The following is a 26377-nucleotide window of genomic DNA, read 5'->3' as shown; positions in this document are numbered from 1 at the left end:
GTTTATAGTTGTAGCTGTAGGCCTTAGAGGTATGAATGCACTTCTTCTTGGGTTCACATGCCTCTTCTCTGTGCCCCACGGGTTATTTGCTGCCTGACGCTTCGTACTTTCAGAGGAAATCACAAAGGAAAACATGTTCTCTCTCTGCACGTTTCTCAGAGAGACCGTATAACCTGATAGTGGGACCAAGGTCATGTGTCCTCTACACTGCCAGCTTAGCTTGTCTAAGGTTGACAACTGCACTTTTACATCATTCCATTGATTAGTTTTACAGTAATAAGGACAAGACCTAGTGGCTATTTTTTTCTTCAACTAAATATTACAACATTGACATGCACTGACAACTGCAGCTAGACAACATGTAAACAAACAACAAAGCGAAGGCCAGTTCCTCGTTCGCAAGGAGACCTTTTTTTTCGGGTGAGTGTGTGTGTATATACAGTCACACTGCTTTCATTGGATGAATGCAGTAGCATCATCCTCTTACATCTACTATTGTTTGATACCATTCCCCATGCACACCCAAACATGATTATTTCTCCCTATGCCTCCCTCCGGGCCATGGGGTTTCACATCAATTTATGTGACCCTTTAACATTACACTAATCCAACTCCATTACCCCAACCCATTCATTATGCATTAGTGACCTGGAGCCAAATAGCTGGTGAGAGAGTGAGAGAGTGAGAGACTGGTGTGGCTAGGCAGGCTCTATTACCCTCCAAGTTTGTTACAACTGAGGTCAACACAAGTTCATTAACACTGCATCTTTTATCACCAAGTTAAAAAGGTAGTACAGTATTGATATCAATGTCAATCAACAGAATTATGGTTAAAAAATTAAATAAAGCTTATTTCAAGAAGAGGAGTCATGGGGTGTGTACTGTACCATGGTCCCTTACTTGTTATGTACCTCTTTTCTTAGCTGACTACCACAGCAACAACTACACAGTGACCAACGGCTGGAAGATCCACAACACGGCCAAGAACAAGTGGTTCGTCTGCATGGCCAAGAACGCAGAGGACAAGCAGAAGTGGCTCGACGCCATCTTGAGGGAACGAGAGCAGAGAGAGAGTGAGTAGAATGAAAAGAGGGATGTCACTCACACTCCTTCTCTCCCACCTCCATGGAGTGTGTGAAAGAAGGCTCTCATGTTTTCTGGTTGTGCTGGCTGACCTCCTCGACTGATGCAGTATCTCAGCAATGCTACGCTACGTGTTGCTAACACAATAATGGTTCAGATAAACAAATGGTTAGCGTTGCAAGAAGGAACAAAATCATTCCTCCCGGCTGTTGTGAGAGCTCCAATTGTCGCACGCAGGCATGCAAATGAATTGGTGCATCACTAGGACTGTTGTGGTATGCTTATGGTATGTGGATTATGATGCAGTATGTCTTACTACCCAGAGTCTCTCTAGCTAGCTAGCATTTGTTTCATAAATAAAGTCTTTAAGATCATGACGTGTTGACCTAGACCTGCCTTGCCAAATGTATGCAGGTGAGAGCCTGGAGTTTAACATTCAAAGAAAAGAGCCAGTCGCCTCATGCGACGCAGTACGAGACCATGTTTTCTAATCAACACCCCCGAGAGAGAGCACTTTCTGGAGCAGTTAATTCACAAAAAAAAATCGAGATGTGCAAAAAAAACAGACTATTCGCCAGAGCCCGAAAAAGAGCAGTAGCAGCAGCTTTGCCAGAAACCGTAACGCACCAAGCGTGCCAATAAAGCTTGAAAGGCTTTTTCAGGATTCTGTGCCTGTAGGCATGCCTGGTGATACCTGATAGCATTGGAGGCAGAAATCACAACAGCTTTCCCCAAACTGCATGCAAATGGCAATGACTCAACTTAAACAGCCAAGGGTTTTGAACAAAAAAACATACCTGGTTCTAGCTGTGTACAACAATATTGAATATTTGAAATGTAGCGAATGAGCCTAACGCATGGCCTTGAGTGAGCGGTCACAGTATCAGTACCTGATCCTGTGGCTACAGTCGAGAAGTGGAGCTTTCCAGAGTACCAAGGGACATTCTGGGTATCCGGTTATGCTAGGCGGAAGTTGACCTGAGGCTAATAGATACCAGATCAGTCACAGTGCAGCCGACCCCAACCCCAACCCCCCTCCCTGAACCCCCGGCCTAGCCCACATCTGGAAGGTTTGACCATGGCCATTAGATCCACGGCACATCCCTTTCATCCCTGTTTTACTATTGATACCTGACCCATTGTTGGATTCCAGTTCCCGCAGCACACCTCTTTAAAAGGACTTCAGTTGGAGGTTTTGGTTGTGGCCCCTTTAAATACTCCCAAGACAGATCAATTTGTTTTGGCCCTGGCAGCTGGATGGGTCTGAGATTGTCTTGTCAAAGATTTTGTGGCGATTGAGGGAAAATGAGTGGGCTAGCATGTAAGCCGGTTAGTCTGTGCCTGTGAGAGTGGGAAGAGGGGGTCTCTCGTCAGGCACTGACAGCTGGGGCAGCAGCCCGGGGTTGGGGCCCCTTGCACCAGGACCAGACCCCAGTCTGTCCAATGGCACTCTTTGTTTGAGTCTACTCCAGTTCCTGTCAAGTGTAATCCAACCCCACCTCCATCAGCGGCACCCAGCGCTGGCACACCCGCAAATTGAGTTGGAATTGTCAGAGTCCCATGGTTTAGCAGGACAGTGGAATTTAGCCAATCAGAGAGCCTGATGATGGAGCTCCAAGGTTCAGAGAGCCCAACCGTGTAGTTTAGCAGCTCAGAGAGCCCCACGGTAGAGTTTAGAACAGAGCTAGTTTTACCTACAGTATATGGTTTGGTAGCTCTGTGAGCATGGTCGACCTTCAACGGCTCAACATCAACTGTTGTTTTGAATTGCCTCTACATGTTTTTCATAATTTAACATTATTACTCATCTCAGTTGTGTTGCAGCTTGGTAAACATAACTGCTGCGCTACACCAAAGATATAAACGCTCAGTGATGCCACAGTACATTGGCAGGCGAGTGTCGATACAGTAAATTGGCAGGCGAGTGTCGATACAGTACATTGGCAGGCGAGTGTCGACACAGTATATTAGCAGGTGAGTGTCGATACAGTACATTGGCAGGCGAGTGTCGATACAGTACATTGTTCGAGACCTAGACAGATTAACATCTGGATTTCCATCCGAAGGAGGTGGCATACGCCCCATGTACTGTGCCAGACTCCCCAACGAGGCCCTGCAGGCAGGGGCATTGCGTCTTCTGACAGCCCCGTGACAGCCTCTCCCCCTTGGGGGCTGAAACGCGTAGACGTCAGAGGGCTGACTGGAGGAAATGGTGGTGTCCCTCATCAGGGTTAGGTGTTGGGCCTTGTTTTTTTGGCTGCTGTGACTGCTGCAGCCCCCCTGTGCAAGTCATGGGAATCAGCATGGCTTGTTATGCAGTGAGAGGAGGGATGCAGTCTTTCTCTCGTTCACTCTCTCACCACACAGGGATTTATCTTTACCCCTATATTTTCTCCCCTTCCTTTCCTGCGTCTGAAAACCAATTTCACAGTTGGGTTAGACAAATATGGATTGCAGTTTCTAACACCTTAGGCTTTCGATAATAACCAGGCTCATGAACTTCATATGCAAAATGCTTTGGTGTCTGACCCCTTGAGTTTTTCTCTGTTGGTAACAGGTCTGAAGCTTGGGATGGAGCGGGATGCCTACGTTATGATCGCCAAGAAAGGCGAGAAGCTTTACCATATGATGATGACCAAGAGCCGCCACCTGATCAAGGACCGGCGCCGAAAGCTGACTACCGTGCCCAAGTGCTTCATGGGAAAGTGAGTTCTTTCCCACCGAATAATTAACTGATGAGGGAGGTGTCTGGGAATGGTTTTCCTCCCTGTGTTGGGAGCCAAGCACTTTGTCATTGGAGGCGACGGTTCCCAACGAGTACAGAAAGAGCTTCATTAGAGAAGAGACCTTCCCTTTAACTGCCAGAGCATAATTTGGAACACCCTCCCCTCAAGGTGTGTCTGTGAATTAGCATGAACACACATGCTACAGGAATCATACATTTACCCTGCTTTCACAGTTATACGCACAAACCCACACACACACGAACACACATGTGGGGATCACACTTTTAGTCTGCTTCCACAGCAGGGAACACGCAAACATTGCATGAACACACATATACAGTGGCAAGAAAAAGTATGTGAACCCTCTGGAATTACCTGGATTTCTGCATAAATTGGTCATAAAGTTTGATATGGTTTTCATCTAAGTCACAACAATAGACAAACACAGTCTGCTTAAACTAATAGCACACAAACAAGAATATGTTTTCATGTCTTTATTGAACACACCGTGTAAACATTCACAGTGCAGGGTGGGAAAAGTATGTGAAACCTTGGATTTAATAACTGGTTGACCCTCCTTGGCAGCAATAACCTCAACCAAACATTTTCTGTAGTTGTAGATCAGACCTGTACAATGTTCAGGAGGAATTTTGGTCCATTCCTCTTTACAAAACTGTTTCGGTTCAGCAATATTCTTGGGATGTCTGGTGTGAACTGCTCTCAAGGTCATGCCACAGCATTTTAAATTGGGTTGAGGTCAGGACTCTGACTGGGCCACTCCAGAAGGCGTATTTTCTTCTGTTGAAGCCATTCTGTTGTTGATTTACTTCGGTGTTTTGGGTTGTTGTCCTGTTGCATCACCCAACTTCTGTTGAGCTTCAATTGGCAAAGTGGTGTGCTGTGCCTGTTTTGCTCCACACATAGTGTTGTGTGTTCCTTCCAAACAACTCTACTTTAATTTCATCTGTCCACATAATATTTTGCCAGTAGAACTGTGGAACATCCAGGTGCTCTTTTGCAAAGTTCAGACGTACAGCAATGTTTTTTTGGACAGCAGTGGCTTCTTCTGTGGTGTCCTCCCATGAACACCATTCTTGTTTAGTGTTTCACGAATCGTAGACTCATCAACAGAGTTGTTTCCATGTTCCAGAGATTTCTGTAAGTCTTTAGCTGACACTCTAGGATTCTTCTTAACCTCATTGAGCATTCTGTACTGTGCTCTTGCAGTCATCTTTGCAGGATGGCCACTCCTTGGGAGAGTAGCAACAGTGCTGAACTTTCTCCATTTATATGCAATTTGTCTTACCGTGGACTGATGAACGTCAAGGCTTTTAGAGATACGTTTGTAACCCTTTCCAGCTTTATGCAAGTCAACAATTCTTAATCTTAGATCTTCTGAGATCTCTTTTGTTCAAGGCATGGTTCACTTCAGTCAATGCTTCATGTGAATAGCAAACTCACATTTTGTGAGTGTTTTTTTTATTGCAGGGCAGCTCTAACCCACGTCTCCAATCTCATCTCATTGATTGGACGCCAGGTTAGCTGACTCCTGACTCCAATTAGCTTTTGGAGAAGTCATTAGCCTAGGGGTTCACATACTTTTTCCAACCTACACTGTGAATGTTTAAATTATGTATTCAATATAGACAAGAAAAATACAATAATGTGTGTGTTACTAGTTTAAGCACACTTTGTTTGAGTATTGTTGTGACTTAGAGGAAGATCAGATCAAATTTGATGACCAATTTATTCACATACTTTTTCTTGCCATTGTATTTGGATATTAACACACACACAGAAATGACCCATTTAGACTGCTTTCTCAGCAATGCTCATGAACACACACTCGTTTTGCATGAACACACACACACAGGAATCACACATTTAGCCTGCTTTCTCAGCAATGCTCACATGCACACAGCGAGCCACTGGACTGAGCTGCGCTCTCCTTTTTACTTTCCCACCAGTCTTTTGAATGCCATGAAATAACGATGAGGGCTGATTTGCCTGCAAGTAATGCATTTTTCATCATGCCTCACAGCTCCATAACAAAGTGTTTGCGAGATTCCTTTCAGGGGAAGGGGGGGAAAAAAGGGAGGAAAACGATGTTGATCACCAGGCATTCATTATGGAGTCAGTCAGCATCCTAACAAGGATTTAATGAGTTTCTTTAGAACTGTAAAATGTCATGTCAGGGAGGTACGATTCCATGGGCGTTATGTGTGGGGCAGTTGTCATTCTGTCTTATAAGGTTGAATTTGGACCCCAAATTAATTTGATACAGAATCCTACAATGCATATCAGTGCCCTCCCAAGTACTACTGATAAGATAACTCATAATGCCAAAAACAATAGCATTTCACACTGTCCTGACTGTCCCGTACCCAAACAAGCTCACTGCTTCCTCCTCCGTACCTCAAGCCGTCCATCCCCTCTGGTAGTTTTCCTTGTATGACATCCATATAAACACCAGGGGCAGCATTCTTCCCTCCTGTCAGCTCACTGCTTCCCCCTCCGTACCTCAAGCCGTCCATCCCCTCTGGTAGTTTTCCTTGTATGACATCCATATAAACACGAGGGGCAGCATTCTTCCCTCCTGTCAGCTCACTGCTTCCTCCTCCGTACCTCAAGCCGTCCATCCCCTCTGGTAGTTTTCCTTGTATGACATCCATATAAACACCAGGGGCAGCATTCTTCCCTCCTGTCAGCTCACTGCTTCCCCCTCCGAACCTCAAGCCGTCCATCCCCTCTGGTAGTTTTCCTTGTATGACATCCATATAAACACGAGGGGCAGCATTCTTCCCTCCTGTCAGCTCACTGCTTCCTCCTCCGTACCTCAAGCCGTCCATCCACTCTGGTAGTTTTCCTTGTATGACATCCATATAAACACAGCCCTCCCTCCCTGCATCCTTCCCTTCCTGTTTTTATTGAATGCATCCTCTCTGTGTTACTGATGTTATTATAAATGAACATAGCTCACTTCAGGAGATGTCACTAAATCTTATTGGATTAAATGAATCCGGTACAGAATGACAATTTCACGGTGCCATTTATCTTCGTAGCTCCCTAATTCCACCATTTTCCAACGTCGTATTTAGGCAGTTGGTCATATTTGGTTCTTCTTTTAGCCTTCCTCTTTCTCAGCCAATTTCCTAATGCAGGTTTCTTTGCTCACATTGGTGCCTGTATTGCATCTTGGGTTTGGCAATGCACCAGGACAGTATTCATTGGCACGAAATGGAAGAAAACAGGCCCAAACATGGAAGGGTTACCTTAATTCTTATCTTATTGTCCTATAAGAAACACTTGTTTTAGTTTTATGTTACAAAACATGTTTCTATGTTTTGCTATGTTGTGCAGTAATGGAATACGACCCAGATCTTGTGTATGCTGGATGTGCAAACTGATGTGGTTTTCACAAGATTAATTCATTTGACAGATTAGTATCTTGCACAATAGAAACAACATTTGCAATATCAAGTTCCTTGTTCAAGACGAAGCAAACCTCATGTTGACTCTGATGTAGTATATCCAATAGCTAACTTAGATGGCATTGTAGCATGCTGTGCAGAATGTCCAATACAGACACGTGTTCATATGCATGCACACACACATACAGTACACACACACTGAGATAATCCCTTAACTTTATTGTACACCCCCCCCCCCCCCCCCACACACACACACACACAAATGACACATTTAGCCTGCTTTGGCAGGACTACTCATGAGCGTTCATTCATACATACATACAAGCACTCATTTTGCATGAACACACACACAGGAATCGCATATTTAGCCTGCGTTCTCAGAAATGCTCACTCACACATACATATTCAGACAGTCGCTCACATTCACTGTTCGTCGTTCAATGGGATATTGAGTTTGCTCAGTGGCGTGGAACATTGAGCAGAGGGAAATGTTATTTTATCTGCTCCAAACATCTGGTTTGCTCAGTGTCTCAAGAGGGACAATACAGTCTGAGGAGAGAAAATGCTATATTTAAATATGTGGAGCCTTGTATATGAATGGTGCTACAAAAGCCATGAATACAAATTGGCACATTTTGGAGGGAGTGAGAGCGAGAAAGAGGGTGTTTAAGGCTGGTGGTAGGGAGGACAGTGGGAGCAAGGGAGAAAGGGCAGAGGGATAGAAAGGGTTAGGAGATGTGGAATAGGGGATAAAGAAGGGAAGTGGGAGAGATGAATGAAAGAGAAGAGAGAAGGCACCTCCGTACCTTTTGGGAGCGCCTATCAGTTTACAATGGGTTTTAAAAGGTGTGTGTGTGTGTGTGTGTGTGCCATTATATAATTCAGGTGACTGCATACGGTCTAAGGTGAATAGCACTAATATCCAGAATCAGTAGTGTCAATGCCAGGCTGAAACAAAAAGCCTGCACAACCTTTGCCTCTCCCAGAACTGTAGTTGCCCTTCTCATTTTGAACTATCCTTGCCTAAAGCTATATCTGTACTCTATACCATTGGTTCCCAACAAGGGGTACTAGGACCCCTAGGGGTACTTGAAAAGACTGAAATGCACATGAGAAGGTACTTAAGGGGTAGTCCGGGCAGAGAAAAAACAAGTCAGGCTGGACCCCAGGGAGACCAGGAAGACCAGCAGTCATCATGGCATCAGGAAATGGGCATCTCAATAATGAATAATTCATTAATTTCATTATTGGGTTCCCCATTTGCTGATGCCATGATGACTGCTAGTCTTCCTGGGGTCCAGTCTGACTGTATCCCATGCTATTGGATCTGTGTGGCTCAGGGTTCGATTCCTGCTGGGGCCACATTATACAGAAAATGTATGCACTCACTTTGGATGAAAGCATCTTCTAAATGGCATTTGGTCAGTCTTTTTAAACTCTTAACACCATGTTTATTTTTGTTACACCTTATTATACTAAAGTGTTGTGTCCTTGTAACCACAGTGAGTTTGTGTCGTGGCTGATGGAGAGTGGAGAGATCAGCACGCCAGACGAGGGGGTCAACTTGGGTCAAGCTCTGCTGGAGAACGGAATCATCCACCATGGTGAGAGGACAGACTCTGTCCTTCATACCATTCTGTCATTCTTTCTGGCTTACCCCCCCCCCCCCCCTCACTTTTTCTCTCTGGTTCTCGTTCTCTCTCTCTGTCTCTCTCTTGCTCTCTTCTCTTGTTCTATATATGTTTCTCTCTAATCCTCCCACTCTCCTTTATTCTCTTCTCTCTTTCCATATGCCTCATTATTTGCACTTCATGGGTGTATTTGTTTGTATTGTATTTTCAGTCTCACACTTCTGTCAGTCTCATTTGATATTATTCATTAATTATTTACTCCCCTCCTGTCTTGTTGTCTCCATATTTCATTTATGTTTATTTAACCAGGTAGGCCAGTTGAGACAAGTTCTCATTTACAACTGCGACCTGGCCAAGATAAAGCATAGCAGTGGGACAAAAACAACAACAGAGTAACACATAAACAAATGTACAGTCAGTAACACAATAGAAATATCTATGTACCGTGTGTGCAGATGTAGTAAGATTAGGGAGGTAAGGCAATAAATAGGCCATAATGCTAAATTGTAATTATTTTGCCTCTTAACACTGGTGGGTTAATGTGCAGATGATGATGTGCAAGTAGAGATACTAGGGTGCAAAAAAATAAATAACATGGGGATGAGGTAGTTTACAGATGGGCTGTGTACAGGTGCAGTGATCTGTAAGCTGCTCTGACAGCTGATGTTTAAAGTTAGTGAGGGAGATATAAGTCTCCAGCTTCAGTGATTTTTGCAGTTCGTTCCAGTCATTGGCAGCAGAGAACTGGAAGGAGATGTTGCCGAAAGAGGAATTGGCTTTGGGGATGATCAGTGAGATATACCTGCTGGAGCGCGTGCTACGGGTGGGTGCTGCTATGGTGACCAGTGAGCTGAGATAAGGCAGAGCTTTACCTGGCAAAGACTAATAGATGACCTGGAGCCAGTGGGTTTGGCAACGAGTATTAAGTGAGGGCCAGCCAACAAGAGCGTACAGGTCGCAGTGGTGGGTAGTGTATGGGGCTTTGGTGATAAAACAGATGGCACTGTGATAGCACATTGGATGCCGTCCAGAACCGTCCAGAGTAGTGATGCTAGTCAGATGGGCAGGTGTGGGCAGCGATCAGTTGAAGAGCATGCATTTAGTTTTACTTCCATTTAAGAGCAGTTGGAGGCCACGGAAGGAGTGTTGTATGGCATTGACGCTCGTCTGGAGGTTAGTTAACGGTGTCCAAAGAAGGGCCAGATGTATACTGAAGGGTGTCGTCTGCATATAGGTGGATCAGAGAATCACCAGCAGCAAGAGCAACATCATTGATGTATACAGAGAAAAGAGTCGGCCTGAGAATTGAACCCTGTGGCACCCCCATAGACTGCCGGAGGTCCGGACAACAGGCCCTCTGATTTGACACACTGAACTCTGAGCTCTCTTTGAGCATGGCTGAGGTGCACCCATGACCAGCTCGGAAACCAGATTGCATAGTGGAGAAGGTACGGTGAGATTCGAAATGGTCAGTCATCTGTCTGTTAACTTGGCTTTCAAGTACTTTAGAAAGGCAGGGCAGGATGGATATAGGTCTGTAACAGTTTGGGTCTAGAGTGTCTCCCCCTTTGAAGAGGGTGATGACCGCATCAGCTTTCCAATCTTTAGGTAACTCAAACGACATGAAGGAGAGGTTGAACAGGCTTTGCAACAAGGGGTTGCAACAATTTCGGCAGATAATTTTAGAAAGAGTCCATATTGTCTAGCCCAGCTGATTTGTAGGGGTCCAGATTTTGCAGCACTTTCAGAACATCAGCTATCTCGATTTGGGTAAAAGATAAGGGGGGGCTTGGGCAAGATGCTGCTAGGGGTGCAGAGCTGTTGGCTGGGGTAGGGGTAGCCAGGTGGAAAGCATGGCCAGCTGTAGAAAAATGCTTCTTGAATTTCTCAATTATCATAGATTTATTGGTGGTGACAGTGTTTCCTAGCCTCAGTGTAGTGGGCTGCTGGGAGGAGGTGCTCTTATTCTCCATGGACTTTAGTGTCCTGAAACTTTTTGGAATTAGTGCTACAGGATGCAAATTTCTGTTTGAAAAAGCTAGGAAAGCAAAGGCTAACTGACTGTGTGTATTGGTTCCTGACTTCCCTGAAAAGTTGCATATCGCGGGGGCTATTCGATGCTAATGCAGAACACCACAGGATGTTTTTGTGCTGGTCAAGGGCAGTCAGGTCTGGAGGGAACCAAGGGCTATATCTGTTCTTAGTTCTAAATGTTTTGAAAGGGGTATGCTTATTTAAGATGGTGAGGAAATTACTTTTAATGAAGGACCAGGCATCCTTGACTGATGGGATGAGGTCAATATCCTTCCAGGATACCCAGGCCAGGTCGATTAGAAAGGCCTGCTCGCTGAAGTGTTTTAGGCAGCATTTGACAGTAATGAGGGCTGGTCGTTTGACCGCGGACCCAATACGGACGCAGGCAATGAGGCAGTGATTGCTGAGATCCTGGTTGAAGACAGCAGAGGTGTATTTAGAGGGAAAGTTGGTCAGGATGATATCTATGAGGGTGCCCATGTTTGCGGCTTTACCTGGTAGGTTCCTTGATAATTTGTGTGAGATTGAGGGCATCAAGCTTAGATTGTAGGACTGCCGGGGTGCTAAACATGTCCCAGTTTAGGTCACCTAACAGTACGAACTCTGAAGATAGATTGGGGGGCAATCAATTCACATATGGTGTCCAGGGCTGAGGGGGTCTATAACAAGCGGCAACAGTGAGAGACTTATTGGATTTTTAAAAGTAGAAGCTTGAACTGTGTGGGCACAGACCTGGATAGTAAGACGAGACTCTGCAGGCTCTCTCTGCTGTAGATTGCAACTCCTCCCCCCTTGGCAGTTCTATCTTAACGGAAAATGTTGTAGATGGGGATGAAAATTTCAGAATTTTTGGTGGCCTTCCTAAGCCATGATTCAGACATGGCTAGGACATCAGGGTTGGCGGAGTATGCTAAAGCAGTGGATAAAACAAACTTAGGGAGGAGGCTTCTGATGTTAACATGCATGAAATCAAGGCTTTTACAGTTACAGAAGTCAACAAATGATAGCGCCTGGGGAATAGGTGTAGTACTGGGGGCTACAGGGCCTGGGTTAACATCACCAGAGGAACAGAGGAGGAGTAGGAAGGGTACGGCAAAGGCTATGAGAACTGGTCGTCTAGTGCATTGGGAACAGAGAATAAAAAGAGCAGATTTCTGGGCGTGGTAGAATAGATTCAGGGCATAATGTACAGACAAGGAAGGGTATGGTAGGATGTGAGTACAGTGGATGTAAACCTAGGCATTGAGTGATGATGAGAGAGGTTGCATCTCTGGAGGCACCAGTTAAGCCAGGTGAGGTCTCTGCTTGAGTGGGGGGTGGGACAAAAGGCATGTTGAGTGGGACTGAGGGTTCTACAGTGAAGTAAAACAATAAGAACTTTCCGAAACAGCAGTAGACGAGGCATATTCACATTAGAGAGGGTCACAAAGCAGTCACAGGTGTTGATCGGGAGAGCTAAGACAATAACGGGTAAATGCGATGGATGGGCAGAGAGGGTCAGTCCGGTTCACACAGGACCTGAGTTCAAGGCTGCGGCTGACAGATAAACACATTTATGTACCGTGTTAGTGAACAGTCCAGCAGGCATCAGCTGTGTAGCCGAGTGATCACAGGGTCCAATGAGCAGCAATAGGTGAGTCAGGGAGCCTTTCGGTAGTCACAACTATTGTATATTAGCCAAGAGTTAGCTGGTATACTTCGTCGGCTAGCCGGGACATGGGCCTAGCTCGAGGCTAGCTCAAGGCTAACTGGTGCTTGCTTCGGGACAGAGGTGTCAGCCAACAATAGCCAATCGGTTGCAGCTAGCTAGCTGCGATGATCCGGTGTAATGGTCCAGAGCTTGCAGCAGGAACCCGGTGATGTGGTAGAGAAAAGCAACCCGATATGCGCTGGGTTCATATAGCGCTTTGCAGACTGGCAGGTATTGACCTAGCTAAAGCTGGATGGTGTCCGAGCTCAAGGTCAAGACCGCTAGCAGTGGCTAACAATGAATACTAGCTAGTAGCTAGTTAGCTGGCTAACTTCTGATGGAGGTTCCAGTGTCTATCCAATGAGGAATGGTAGGATGGTAGGAAAAAGAAAGAAATAATAAATATTTTTCATAAATAGTTACAAAACCATTTCCCCAGGTTTATACCAGCAGACTTAGTAGCTTAGTTACAGGTTTACCGATAGAAATCATGCATTGATAACAGAACACACACACACACACACACACACACACACACAATGTATTTGGCGCTGACAGTAAATCACTTGGGGCCTGCCTGCATCTAACGCAATAACAGACCTAAGCTATGAGAGCCGTCTCACGCCAAAACAGAGAGAAACCTGCATATTTCTTGACACTGCCTACAGTGGCCCAGTAGGCTCAAAGACAACACTGACTGGATTGGGGGGGGGGGGGGGGGTGTTGTGGGATAGGACATGGGGACAGTGATGGCTTTGCCTCTGGGGTATAGGGCTGCCACTCATTAGGCACTGATCTCAAGGGGAGCACAGGTGACGGAGAATGAGATTCAGGGTGACAGCAGAGAGTGGCAGGGAAAGAAGGCAGGGGAGAGAGACCTATTTTGTTATGGGGAGCTCAATTTGTGTGTGTCGAGTCATCAGCATCTCAAAACCAATTTCCCTGTGTTTTCCCCTTTGGACTTTTCATTTATGATTTGAGAGCTCTCAATGGGTCTCCCTTTGCACTGGCTCAATGGATGTTCTGAAAGCGTTAGTCTATACACAGTAGCAACCCTACTGGTTCAATGATTAGTGATGAATGTTTAACCAATGAACCAATCAGTTGTTGAACCCTCTCTCTCGCTCCGCCTTTCTCTCGCTCCCCCTCTCTCTCCATCTCGCTCTCTCTTCCCAATCTCTATCACTCTCTTCCTCGCTCGCTCTCTCTCTCCCCCGTCTCGCTCGCTCTCTCTCTCCCCCGTCTCGCTCGCTCTCTCTCTCCCCCGTCTCGCTCGCTCTCTCTCTCCCCCGTCTCGCTCGCTCTCTCTCTCCCCCGTCTCGCTCGCTCTCTCTCTCCCCCGTCTCGCTCGCTCTCTCTCTCCCCCGTCTCGCTCGCTCTCTCTCTCCCCCGTCTCGCTCGCTCTCTCTCTCCCCCGTCTCGCTCGCTCTCTCTCTCCCCCGTCTCGCTCGCTCTCTCTCTCCCCCGTCTCGCTCGCTCTCTCTCTCCCCCGTCTCGCTCTCTCTCTCTCCCCCGTCTCGCTCTCTCTCTCTCCCCCGTCTCGCTCGCTCTCTCTCTCCCCCGTCTCGCTCTCTCTCCCCCCCGTCTCGCTCTCTCTCCCCCCCGTCTCGCTCGCTCTCTCTCTCCCCCCCGTCTCGCTCGCTCTCTCTCTCCCCCCCGTCTCGCTCGCTCTCTCTCTCCCCCCCGTCTCGCTCGCTCTCTCTCTCCCCCCGTCTCGCTCGCTCTCTCTCTCCCCCCCGTGTCTCGCTCGCTCTCTCTCTCCCCCCCGTGTCTCGCTCGCTCGCTCTCTCCCCCCGTCTCGCTCGCTCTCTCTCTCCCCCCCGTCTCGCTCGCTCTCTCTCTTGCTGATATTTAATTCTAGATATGGTGTGTTCTAATAGAACTGTGTCCAAATATAATTTATATTTGTCATCCTGATTTCCAGACCTTTTTTGGAATATCATTATATTTGTTTTTTTTTAGGTTAAAGGTCAGAGCCCAGGTCTGACAGAACCTGTGAAGACAATCTAGGTGCTGCTGTAACCCCTCTTTTAGTGGGTTACAGCACCAGGTCATCTGCGTACAGCAGACACTTGATTTCAATGTTGTGTAGGGTGATACCAGGTGCTTCCGATTCTTCTAATGTTTTTGCCAATTCATTAATGTAGATGTTAAATAGTGTTGGACTTATTGGGCAGCCCTGTTTCACTTCATGTCCCTGAGAGAAGAATTCGGTTTGCGTGTTGCCAATTTTAACCACACATTTGTTTTTAGTGTACATTGATTTAATAACATACATTTTCCCTCCAATACCACTTTCTATTAGTATATAAAAAAATACCTTTGTGCCAAATTGAACCAAATGCTTTTTTGATATCTAGAAAACATGAGTAGATTTTGCCTTTGTTTTGGTTGACTTGTTTGTCAATTAGTGTGGAGGGTGTAAATGTGGTCTGTTGTATGATAATTTTTTAGAAATCCAATCTGGCTTCTGCTCAGAACGTTGTGTTCATTAAGGAAATGATGTAGTCTGCTATTTATAACACAGCACAGAATTTTCCCCTAGTTGCTGTTAAAACAAATTCCTCTAATTATTTGGGTCAAATTTGTCTCCATTTTTATAGATTGGTGTGATCAATCTCCAAATATCGGGGGAAATACCTGCAGTGAGGGTAATGTTGAAGAGTTTGAGTATAGCCAATTTGAATTTAAAATACCATCAGCACCACAGGCCTTTTTGGGTTTGAGAGTGCATTGTTTTTCCAATAATTCTTCTGTTATTGGGGTATCCACAGGATTCTGATAGACTTTGACTGCTGATTCAAGCATTTTTCTTGAATATCTTTTTGTTCTGGGCTCTTTCCTATATTGCTGTAGAGGTTTGCAAAGTGATTTCTCCACATATCCCCATTTTGGATTGTCAATTCCTCCTGATGAAGTTTGTTTAATTTATTCCAATTCTCCTAGAAATGGTTTGATTATATGGATTCCTCAATTACATCCAGCTGTTTTCTAATGTGCTGTTATTTTTTGTTCTCAGGGTGTGTTTGTATTGCTTCAGTGTTTCCCCATATTGAAGGCGTACATTTTTGTTGTCTGGTTCTCTGTGTTTCTGAATAGATGTATTTCTCAATTACTTCGATTTTTGCAATCATTATCAAACCATTTTTCATTATCTGTTATTTCTGGTTTGCTCTTATGCTTCTTTAGATTAGCCAAAGAGGCTAATTTGTCAAATATAAAGTTTATGTTCCAAACTGCCAAATGTACACCTCCAGGAGAGATTGTATTTTTTGGCTACTAATTGCTTTTTGGTAGATGTCTGTACTGTTTGCACTCCATCTATAGGCCTGTTTTAGTACCATGTAATTTATTGGGCTGTGATGATTCATGGGTGGGTTCCGCTCTTCTCAGATACACTGTGATTTCACTGTGGTCTGAGAGAGGTGTTAGTGGGCTGACTGTGAAGGCTCTGAGAGACTCTGGGTTTAGGTCAGTGAGGAAGTAGTCTACAGTGCTGCTGCCAAGGGATGAGCTGTAGGTGTACCTACCAAAAGAGTCCCCTCTCAGCCTACCATTGACTATGTACAGACCCAGTGTTCGACAGAGCTTCACGACCTGTACTCCATTTTTGTTTTTCACTTTGTCATAGTTGTTTCTGTGGGGGTATTTGGGGAGGGAAAGGTTGTTGCTTCCTGGTAGGTGTTTATCTCCATGACTGATAATAGTGTCTTGTTCTTCTGCTGTTCTAGCCTTCAGGTCTCCACAAACCAGTATGTTGCCTTGCGCCTGAAAGTGACTAATTTCCCCCTCTAGAATGGAGAAACTCTTAATTGAAGTAGGGTGACTCTGAGGGGTGAATGTATGTGGCACAGAGGAAGACGGTTTTTATCTGTCAAGATAGACTCCTTGTTGATTTTTAACGAGATGAAGAATTCTCCTGTTTTGATCAATTCGATTGATTTAATTAGTTCAGATTTATACCATATTAGCCTTCCCCCCGAGTCTCTGCCCTGTCCTGAGTCTCTGCCCTTTTGTAGAGGTCTGCGAAAAGGGTTTCTGGCTTCCCCTTTAGTAGTTTCTGTTTAAAAGCTTTCCTCGATGTGTCATGTTTGGCCTCTTTAGGGTAGAGAATGGATTCAGCGCTGAGGGGGAGTGGGCACATGGTGCCTGTGGGCTCTGCTGCTGCTGCTCTGTCCTGCTGCCCCGTTGCCATAGCAACCAGTTTGTCTGTCTGCTGCTGTTGCTAGCTAGTGCTAATTTAGCTCAAAAAACATAAAAAAGAGTGACTAATCCTCACACAAAAAAACAGAAGATATGTTTAAAGTTAGTCCGTGCTCCTTTCTGGTTTACTCACTCAGTTTGGTCGTTTGATGTAGTTGTATTAACTCCCCTTGCTAGGTTTGTTCCTGCTCGTTTATTCTGGCTAGCTTGTTAGTCTGCTGGCTAGGTCTTTGTTGTGTAGCCAGCTAGCTAGCTAGAGTCAAAACTTCTTACCTTGAGGCGCAGTTATTATTTTCCTATTCTGATTGAATAGAGTTGTTGTTCATCACTTCTGGTCTGGAATTCTTTCTTGATTATAGTATCTCATTCTAAAAACCAAAAAATATTGAATATATCAGGAGCTCATGTTAAGCATGTCTCTTTCTCTTTCTCTCTCTCTTTCTCTCTCTTGACATTTAAGTGTCAGACAAGCACCAGTTCAAGAACGAGCCGGTGTTTTACCGTTTCCGGTACGATGACGGCACCTACAAGGCCAGGAGCGAGATGGAGGACATCATGTCAAAGGTATCTGTGTTGGTATCAATTCCATTTCAATTCAGTCAAATTGAATTGTCTGAATTTAAATGGAATTGACCCCAACCCTGTTAATATATCAAGATGAAAAACAGCAAGAGTTCTTGTTTTGCACCAAAGCCATAAATAAACAGGCATCTGAAAAGTAGTTGTGGGATGTTGGACTTGGGGAGGGCAAGCGCTGTTACGAGATCAGCGCTTTAAGTGATGTCTGAACACATCTGACTGACTCATGTTTTGTTGCGCAAACGATCACTTCCACCAGGTGTCTTTAGCCAACATCCTACAGCACTGCTTCTGCTTTTGAACTCTCAAGGGGAATCCTGACTTCTTCTTAAGTCAAATGTTCACTAAGTCATGCAGTGATGTCAATAGGAGACCAGGTCAAATTTGACTTAAGTTGAAGTTAGAATTTGCCCCTGATTTTGAGGGTTGCCTGTTGAGGATACAGTGACTCAAAACGTGTTCTCTCTCTACTTCTTGTAGGGCGTGAGGCTTTACTGTCGTCTGCACAGCCTGTATACCCCTGTCGCCAAGTAGGTATCCCTCCTACTCTTCCACCATTTCTTCCTCCTCCCCTTTCCACCTCCGCCTCCCCCTACACCTCTTTCTCTGCCTACTCTGTTTCTTCCTTTTCCTCATCTCTCTTCTTCCCCCTGTCCATCTTGTCCCTCTTCCTTCTTCCACACACACACACACACACACACACACACACACACACACACACACACACACTGCTTCGGTCCTACCGCCGCCTCTCCCTCTTGCTCTGGGGCATTGATTGGTGTTGCCAGGGTGTCTGTCTCATACTTAACAGAATGGGTTTGGGAAAATATCACACTGATAGAAATATGTTGGTCACCCTGTCATTATGAAACAATGTTGGACCCATTTGGTATTTACAATGCAGTTTAGTGAAAACTAATCTGCCAGTTCAGAATGCCAACCGTTGACTGGCAAGGTACAAGGTTTTAAGAACACAGATTTTGGTTTTCTAAAATGTTTAGTGTGACGACTGACCACAACCCCGAGGTTGTATGGTCGAATAGAGGGTGCTACACTGTCGTTTAACATTACATTTGGGTCAATTTGTCATCGTTCACATAGTAGTGCCTTGCAGAAACACCCTGTACTTAGTCACCACAGTGAGATTTATGAGCAAACACACTGTCGACGTTTTCCGCCCGTCACGTGACAACCAACCAACCACATCCTTTCAGTGCTTCCTGAATCGCTTATTTCTTTTTCTTACAATAATGGCCTAGTTTAGATAGTAGGACTTGCCCCTAACTACCAAAACCGGCCTTCGAGTTGAAAAATAAATGCTTCTCTCATGGAATGGCATGCTTTGAGCACTACCGAAAAGTGCTATTTGCAATGAATGAATGACAGACGTTTTATTTTTGTGTCAAAACGGCAATTGGCAACCCATCCCTTTGGGGATTAATTGACACATAAACAGACATTATAAATTCACTATGGTAATTAAATGATCATTCATCTTCTGGCTTTCTCTGCATTGCGCATCGCATAAAGAAAAAACATTTAAAAAAAAATAAATATATATATATATATATATATATATATATATATATTACATAAATTAATTTAACCTTTATTTAACTAGGCAAGTGAGTTTAGAACAAATTCTTATTTACAATGACGGCCTACACCGGCCAAACCCGGACGACTCTGGGCCAATTGTGCGCCGCTCAATCACGACCGGTTGTGATACAGCCTGGATTCGAACCAGGGTGTCTGTAGTGACACCTCTAGCATTGAGAGGCAGTGCCTTAGACCCATGCACCACTAGTAAATAAAGTTATCAAACAATAACTACAACCCTAGAGCAGTAAAATAATATCCATGCAAATACAGTGCCTTGCGAACTTTGCGACCTTTTGCCACATTTCAGGCTTCAAACATAAAGATATAAAACTCTATTTTTTTGTGAAGAATCAGCAACAAGTGGGACACAATCATGAAGTGGAACGACATTTATTGGATATTTCAAACTTTTTTAACAAATCAAAAACTGAAAAATTGGGCGTGCAAAATTATTCAGCCCCTTTACTTTCAGTGCAGCAAACTCTCTCCAGAAGTTCAGTGAGGATCTCTGAATGATCCAATGTTGACCTAAATGACTAATGATGATAAATACAATCCACCTGTGTGTAATCAAGTCTCCGTATAAATGCACCTGCACTGTGATAGTCTCAGAGGTCCGTTAAAAGCGCAGAGAGCATCATGAAGAACAAGGAACACACCAAGCCGGATTTGGATACAAAAAGATTTCCCAAGCTTTAAACATCCCAAGGAGCACTGTGCAAGCGATAATATTGAAATGGAAGGAGTATCAGACCACTGCAAATCTACCAAGACCTGGCCGTCCCTCTAAACTTTCAGCTCATACAAGGAGAAGACTGATCAGAGATGCAGCCAAGAGGCCCATGATCACTCTGGATGAACTGCAGAGATCTAGAGCTGAGGTGGGAGACTCTGTCCATAGGACAACAATCAGTCGTATATTGCACAAATCTGGCCTTTATGGAAGAGTGGCAAGAAGAAAGCCATTTCTTAAAGATATCCATAAAACGTGTTGTTTAAAGTTTGCCACAAGCCACCTGGGAGACACACCAAACATGTGGAAGAAGGTGCTCTGGTCAGATGAAACCAAAATTGAACTTTTTGGCAACAATGCAAAACGTTATGTTTGGCGTAAAAGCAACACAGCTCATCACACTGAACACACCATCCCCACTGTCAAACATGGTGGTGGCAGCATCATGGTTTGGGCCTGCTTTTCTTCAGCAGGGACAGGGAAGATGGTTAAAATTGATGGGAAGATGGATGGAGCCAAATACAGGACCATTCTGGAAGAAAACCTGATGGAGTCTGCAAAAGACCTGAGACTGGGACGGAGATTTGTCTTCCAACAAGACAATGATCCAAAACATAAAGCAAAATCTACAATGGAATGGTTCAAAAATAAACATATCCAGGTGTTAGAATGGCCAAGTCAAAGTCCAGACCTGAATCCAATCGAGAATCTGTGGAAAGAACTGAAAACTGCTGTTCACAAATGCTCTCCATCCAACCTCACTGAGCTCGAGCTGTTTTGCAAGGAGGAATGGGAAAAAATGTCAGTCTCTCGATGTGCAAAACTGATAGAAACATACCCCAAGCTACTTACAGCTGTAATCGCAGCAAAAGGTGGCGCTACAAAGTATTAACTTAAGGGGGCTGAATAATTTTGCACGCCCAATTTTTCAGTTTTTGATTTGTTAAAAAAGTTAGAAGTATCCAATAAATGTCGTTCCACTGTGTGTGTGTGTATATATATATGTATATATATATATATATATATATACACACACACAGACATCAAAAAAAAAAATCTGAATGGTTTGTCCTCGGGGTTTCGCCTGCCAAATAAGTTCTGTTATACTTGCAGACATCATTCAAACAGTGTTTTCTATCCAAATCTACTAATAATATACATATCTTTGCTTCTGGGCCTGAGTAGCAGGCAGTTTACTTTGGACATGCTTTTCATCCGGACGTGAACATACTGCCACCAAGAAGTTAACAAGAGATTTGTGGAGTGGTTGATACACTTAGGTTGGAGTCATTAAAACTAGTTTATGTAAACTTCTGACCTAAACTGTATTTGAATAGATTACCGGGCATATACAAACAGTTGAAACCGTTATTCAGTACAATGCATCGTATTTAAGCCAATGCTATTTGTGATACAATTTGCTGGTTGTCCCCCCTTGGCCTTCCCATATAAAAAAATCCTAGAACCCTATCTTGGAAGTGTGATTATTTGTGTGCACCTGATTTGCTTGAATGGGTGTTTTATGACACCATATCCTTACTCGCCCATCTCCTTTTCACTTACAGGGATAGAGACTACCATTTAAAAACCTTCAAGTCTGTGTTGCCTGCCAGCAAACTTGTGGACTGGCTCTTGTCACAGGTACAGTGCACACACACACACACACACACACACACACACACACACACACACACACACACACACACGCTCCCCACTGTGTCAACGAGGTGAAAACAACAAGTAAACAGGTGACACTCTTAATTGTGACTGCTTCATTCTGTTTCCAAGGGTGATTGTTCCACACGTGAGGAAGCGGTGACAATGGGGGTCGGACTGTGCAACAACGGCTTCATGCACCATGGTCAGTACAACACACACCAACGTCATGTGTTATAACTGACTGGAGGATATACACCAGGGATATTGCAGTACATTTTTCATCAGGCTCATGTTCCCCTGAGCAGATAGTCAGAGGGCATTAACATCATTTCATATAATTAATTTATGACAATGCTACAATGCATTTACTACCATAATAAGGGCATGTTGGGTCTGCAAAACCACTTTTGTAGGAAGATTCTACTGCTTGGGATCAAGTGTTTCTCTGAGCAGGATATTTTTCCAGAGAACATAATATACCTCTTGTTATACGATTCGGTTATCAATGATGGTATAATCAAAACATAACGTTTGACATTCACAATTTCTTCCTCATAGGTGTCAGTTGTCATACACATTCGGTTGTTTTCTTATAAACAATTAACACCTGGTATTGCATTGTCATATTTCTGTTTCATACTGTAACTGGCACTAGAAAGGTTTCCTATTCACATTGGAACGAATCCATACTTTCACTTCAGGCAAATTTTCACTTAATCATGCATGGATGTCAACGGGAGACTTCCACGTAAATTGGAGTTAAGTGCAAATTCGGACTTGCCCCATTTATGACAGTCAGTAAATGTAGAAGGTCGTCCCACATCAATACATTTGAGTCAAGTCAGACGACCATAGACCACAGTCAGACATACACTGAACGCAGCTGTTTGGCGTTTCCACACTCATGGTCTACGTCATAGCATTGAACCATTGAGCGTCTTTTAAAGGTCTTCCCAGAGCCCAAACATATCCCATAGCCTGGTCTGATTTAATTAGGCTAGACATTCCTGTTCTTGGTAGCTATTTCCTCGGGAACGTCGAACACACTCAAACCAGCATAATATACTACATGTCCCATGACGGACGGAGGCGTGCGTGCTGGCTGGCTGGCGGACGGAGGCGTGCGTGCTGGCTGGCGGACGGAGGCGTGCGGGCAGGCGGACGGAGGTGTGCGGACGGACGGAGGCGTGCGAGCTGGCTGGCTGGCGGACGGACGGACGGACAGAGGCGTGCGAGCTGTTGGACAGGCAAACGGACGGAGCCGTGCGGATGGACGGAGGCGTGTGGACAGACGGCCCGACGAACTGACACCTATGAGGAAGAAATTGTGAATGTCAAACGTTATGTTTTGATTATAACATTATTGATAACCGCGGCGGTCGGACGGAGGCGGTCGGACGGAGGCTGTCGGACGGACGGAGGCGACCGGAGGCGGACGGTCAGACGGACGGACGGAGGCTGGCGGACAGTTTCCGGTCACCTTGCAATGATTAAAAGCAGTGGTTCGCGAGAATGCTGCCATCAATCCACGGGTTCTGGTTGGGGAAGGTTTTAAGTCACCGTGGGTACAAAATCACCGATGCACTTGCTAATAAACTCGCTCACCGAATCAGTGTATAAATCAATGTTGGTGTTCGATGCTATCCGGAACATATCTCAGTCCACGTGATCGAAGCAATTTTGAAGCGTGGAATCAGACCAGCGTTGAACAGACCCGAGCATGGGCGTTTCCTGTTTTAGTTTCTGTCTGTAGGCTGGGAGCAACAAAATGGAATCGTGGTCAGATTTGCTGAAATGAGGGCGAGGGAGGGCTTTGTATGCATTGCGGGAATTAGATTAGCAATGATTCAGAATTTTGCCAGCCCGGGTCGCGCAGGATACAAACAGCACTGGATTGAAATCATCAACATGTATTGATAAGATCTTTACTAATGCTGCAGAAATGTGCTTAAAAGCAGTATCCAGATTAATCGTATGTAGTGATCACAATATATTAACCATCTAGGAAAACCAAAGTTCCAAAGGCTGGGCCTAATATAGTTTATAAGAGGTCATACAATAAGTTTTGTAAAGTTTTGTAAAGAATATTTGTTGGTCCGTGGTGTATAATGAGGAGCAACCAGACACTGCACTTGACACATTTATTAAATTGCTTATCCCAGTTACTAGTAAGCATACAGCCATTAAGAAAATGACTGTAAAAACTGTTAAATCCCTGTGGATTGATGCGGAATTGAAAAATGGTATGGTTGAAAGGGATGAGGCAAAAGGAATGGCAAGTAAGCAGCACAAACGATTGGATAACGTACTGCAAATTGAGAAATCACGTGACTAAACTAAATAAAAAGAAGACTCTACACTGAAATAAAGATACATTACATAAGGAATGATAGTAAAAAGCTTTGGAGCACCTTCAATGACATTTGGGGAAAATAGGTCAACTCAGCTCCAACATTCATTGAACCAGGTGGCTCATTCTTTACAAAACCAACTGATATTGCTACAACTTAAATAATTTTTTCATTGGCAAGATTAGCAAATTTAGGCTTGACATGCCAGCAACAAACGCTTACACTACACATCCAAGTATATCTGACCAAATTATGAAAGACAAGTCATTTTGAATTTGTTGTCTATCAACAATGACAAGCCACCAGGGTCTGACAACTTGGATGAAAAATTACTGAGGACAATGGCGGAAAATATTGCCACTCATATTTGCCATATCCTAAATATATCTTAAATGTCTGTCTAAACTACAGGCACACAGCTCAGACACCCATTCAGACACCCATGCATACCCCACAAGACACGCCACCAGAGGTCTCTTCACAGTCCCCAAGTCCAGAACAGACTATGGGAGGTGCACAGTACTACATGTAGCCATGACTACATGGAACTCTATTCCACATCAGGTAACTGATGCAGCAGTAGAATCCCCCAAAAATTAACAGATAAAAATACACCTTTTAGAACAGCGGGGACTGTGAAGCAACACAAGCATAGGCACAGACACATGCATACCCACACATTATAACATGCGCACTATACACACACGTGCACATGGATTTTGTGTTGTCGATATGTGGTAGTGGAGTATGGGCCTGAGGGCACATACCTGGTGCGTTGTGAATTTTGTAATGAATGTATTGGAATGTTTTCTAAATTGTATAACTACCTTAATTTTGCCGGACCCCAGGAAGAGTAGCTGCTGCCTTGGGGATCCATAATAAATACAACCTAGGGAACAGGGTGATGTTCCTTTTCAGACGCAGACTCCGGTTAAAGATTTATTCAAGTGAACCACATTTATCTTCAGTTCAACTCTTTGTCACAGTTCTGGAGAAGACCGAGTTCAAAGACGAGTCGCAGTTCTTTCGTTTCTACGCCGACGAGGAGATGGAGGGTACCAACTCCAAGAGCAAGCAGCTGCAGCGCAACGACTTTAAGCTCATCGAGAACATCCTGGTCAAGTCCCTAGTGGTGAGTGTAATTACATGGTTCCTCCTTTAAAAGTTGCGAGCTTACGCTGCGGGATTTAGAGGTAACTTGTGGTTTAGTATGGTATCCTGCCACTTCATTGCTCCAGACCAACACAAGGGGGAGTTAGAGTACTGATTATGCTTTTGTGTCCTACTGTGTCTCTAACTGACAATGAATGGGCGACTTAAACCTAATTAGAAACTGATAATTGTGCACGACTTAAGTATTACTTACTAAAACTGTTACACTAAGGTTTTTATTATTTTATTTTATGTTAAGATTATTTTGCTCTTACTGTATTACTGTAGGCCACTCGTTGTACAGCGCCTGAGCGCAATGGGCTAAAAGACAGCATAGCAGTGCAAGCTGTGTTGCTACGGATGCTGGTTCAATACCTGTGCTGGCCTTGACTGGGAGACCCATGAGATGACTGTAGGTTTTTGTTTTTTCTCCCCCTAAAATCAGAAATAAATAATTCAGAATAACAAACTGGCTTAATTTACACATTAGTAACAATGGCTCACCCCATGTTCAAGAATGGCTTTTTTCTCGCTCATTTTACATTATTTGAAAACTAAATCCTCTTCAAAATATTTAAGGGGCATTGCACTAATAATGGCGCTGACTAGGGAAATGTTCCCACTGTTCTGTTCTTAGTATCAGTCTGCACGTTCAAACTAAAACAATGTAACTAATAGCATCTTTATGCTTTCATTAATAAAATAATGATAAAAATACTCTTTCAATATGCCGATGTTTATTTAATTATGGATCCATTCCCCGTCGGGGAATTAAACCCCGGTCTTCCGCGTGCCTTGCCCACATGACATCGGGATTCTTAAGCTAAATAGCCCAGTACTGTACTGCCGACCGTCACGTTGTGCAGCGCCATATTTTCCATTCCATCCTAATGGAAACCCAGAGGGTTTTTAGTTTTTTCTTGAAATAGAGAAACTATTATATTAATCAAATACCAGTCGAAAGTTTGAACACACCTACTCATTTCAGGATTTGTCTTTATCTTTACTCTTTTCTACATTGTAGAATAATAGTGAAGACGTCACAACTATGAAATAACACATGGAATCTGTTAAGAACAAATTATTTTTAACAAGGACAGCCTACCCCTTCCTCCACGTTGGGGAATTGAACCCTGGTGTCCTGCGTGCCTGCATTTCCATGTTTACTATAGTATGTATTGTAGGCTACGTTTACATGTCACACTGCACAGTAACCTAATAAACAAATGCAGGTGGCTTATCTTCTTTATTGCTTTATTATCCAAATGTAAAAGCATGTACTGTATTTCTTCATCAGCATCTTTATGCTTTCGTTCATAAAATAATGATTAAAAATACTCTTTCAAAATGCAGATGTTGATTTAGTTATGGATCATAACGAATTACTATGGGAATAGATATCACTGATTTACAGAATTATTGGAACAAAGTTGTCTAAGGAAGGCAAACAAATTGCTGGTTACTCAAATACTCTTTCAAACACACATGGTCACGTACAGCATC

The 26377-nt window shown here is 44.1% G+C and overlaps 1 protein-coding gene across 1 annotated transcript in view; it reads left to right on the top strand.

Annotated features, from left to right (window-relative positions):
- The window catches only part of LOC139368344 (phosphatidylinositol 3,4,5-trisphosphate-dependent Rac exchanger 1 protein-like), a 141272-nt gene that overhangs the window by 64775 nt on the left and 50120 nt on the right, over nt 1–26377 (top strand). Inside the window, exons 9-16 of the mRNA XM_071107108.1 lie at nt 924–1073; nt 3641–3788; nt 8744–8844; nt 17259–17362; nt 17858–17907; nt 21278–21353; nt 21501–21573; nt 24709–24854. Coding sequence (XP_070963209.1) covers nt 924–1073; nt 3641–3788; nt 8744–8844; nt 17259–17362; nt 17858–17907; nt 21278–21353; nt 21501–21573; nt 24709–24854 — 848 coding nt within the window. The remainder of the gene's footprint in view (nt 1–923; nt 1074–3640; nt 3789–8743; nt 8845–17258; nt 17363–17857; nt 17908–21277; nt 21354–21500; nt 21574–24708; nt 24855–26377) is intronic.

This window comes from Oncorhynchus clarkii, chromosome 16, assembly GCF_045791955.1.
Source record: "Oncorhynchus clarkii lewisi isolate Uvic-CL-2024 chromosome 16, UVic_Ocla_1.0, whole genome shotgun sequence".
Lineage (NCBI taxonomy): Eukaryota > Metazoa > Chordata > Actinopteri > Salmoniformes > Salmonidae > Oncorhynchus > Oncorhynchus clarkii.
Note: the sequence above shows the minus strand (reverse complement) of the source record. Positions and strands in the feature narration are given on the sequence as shown.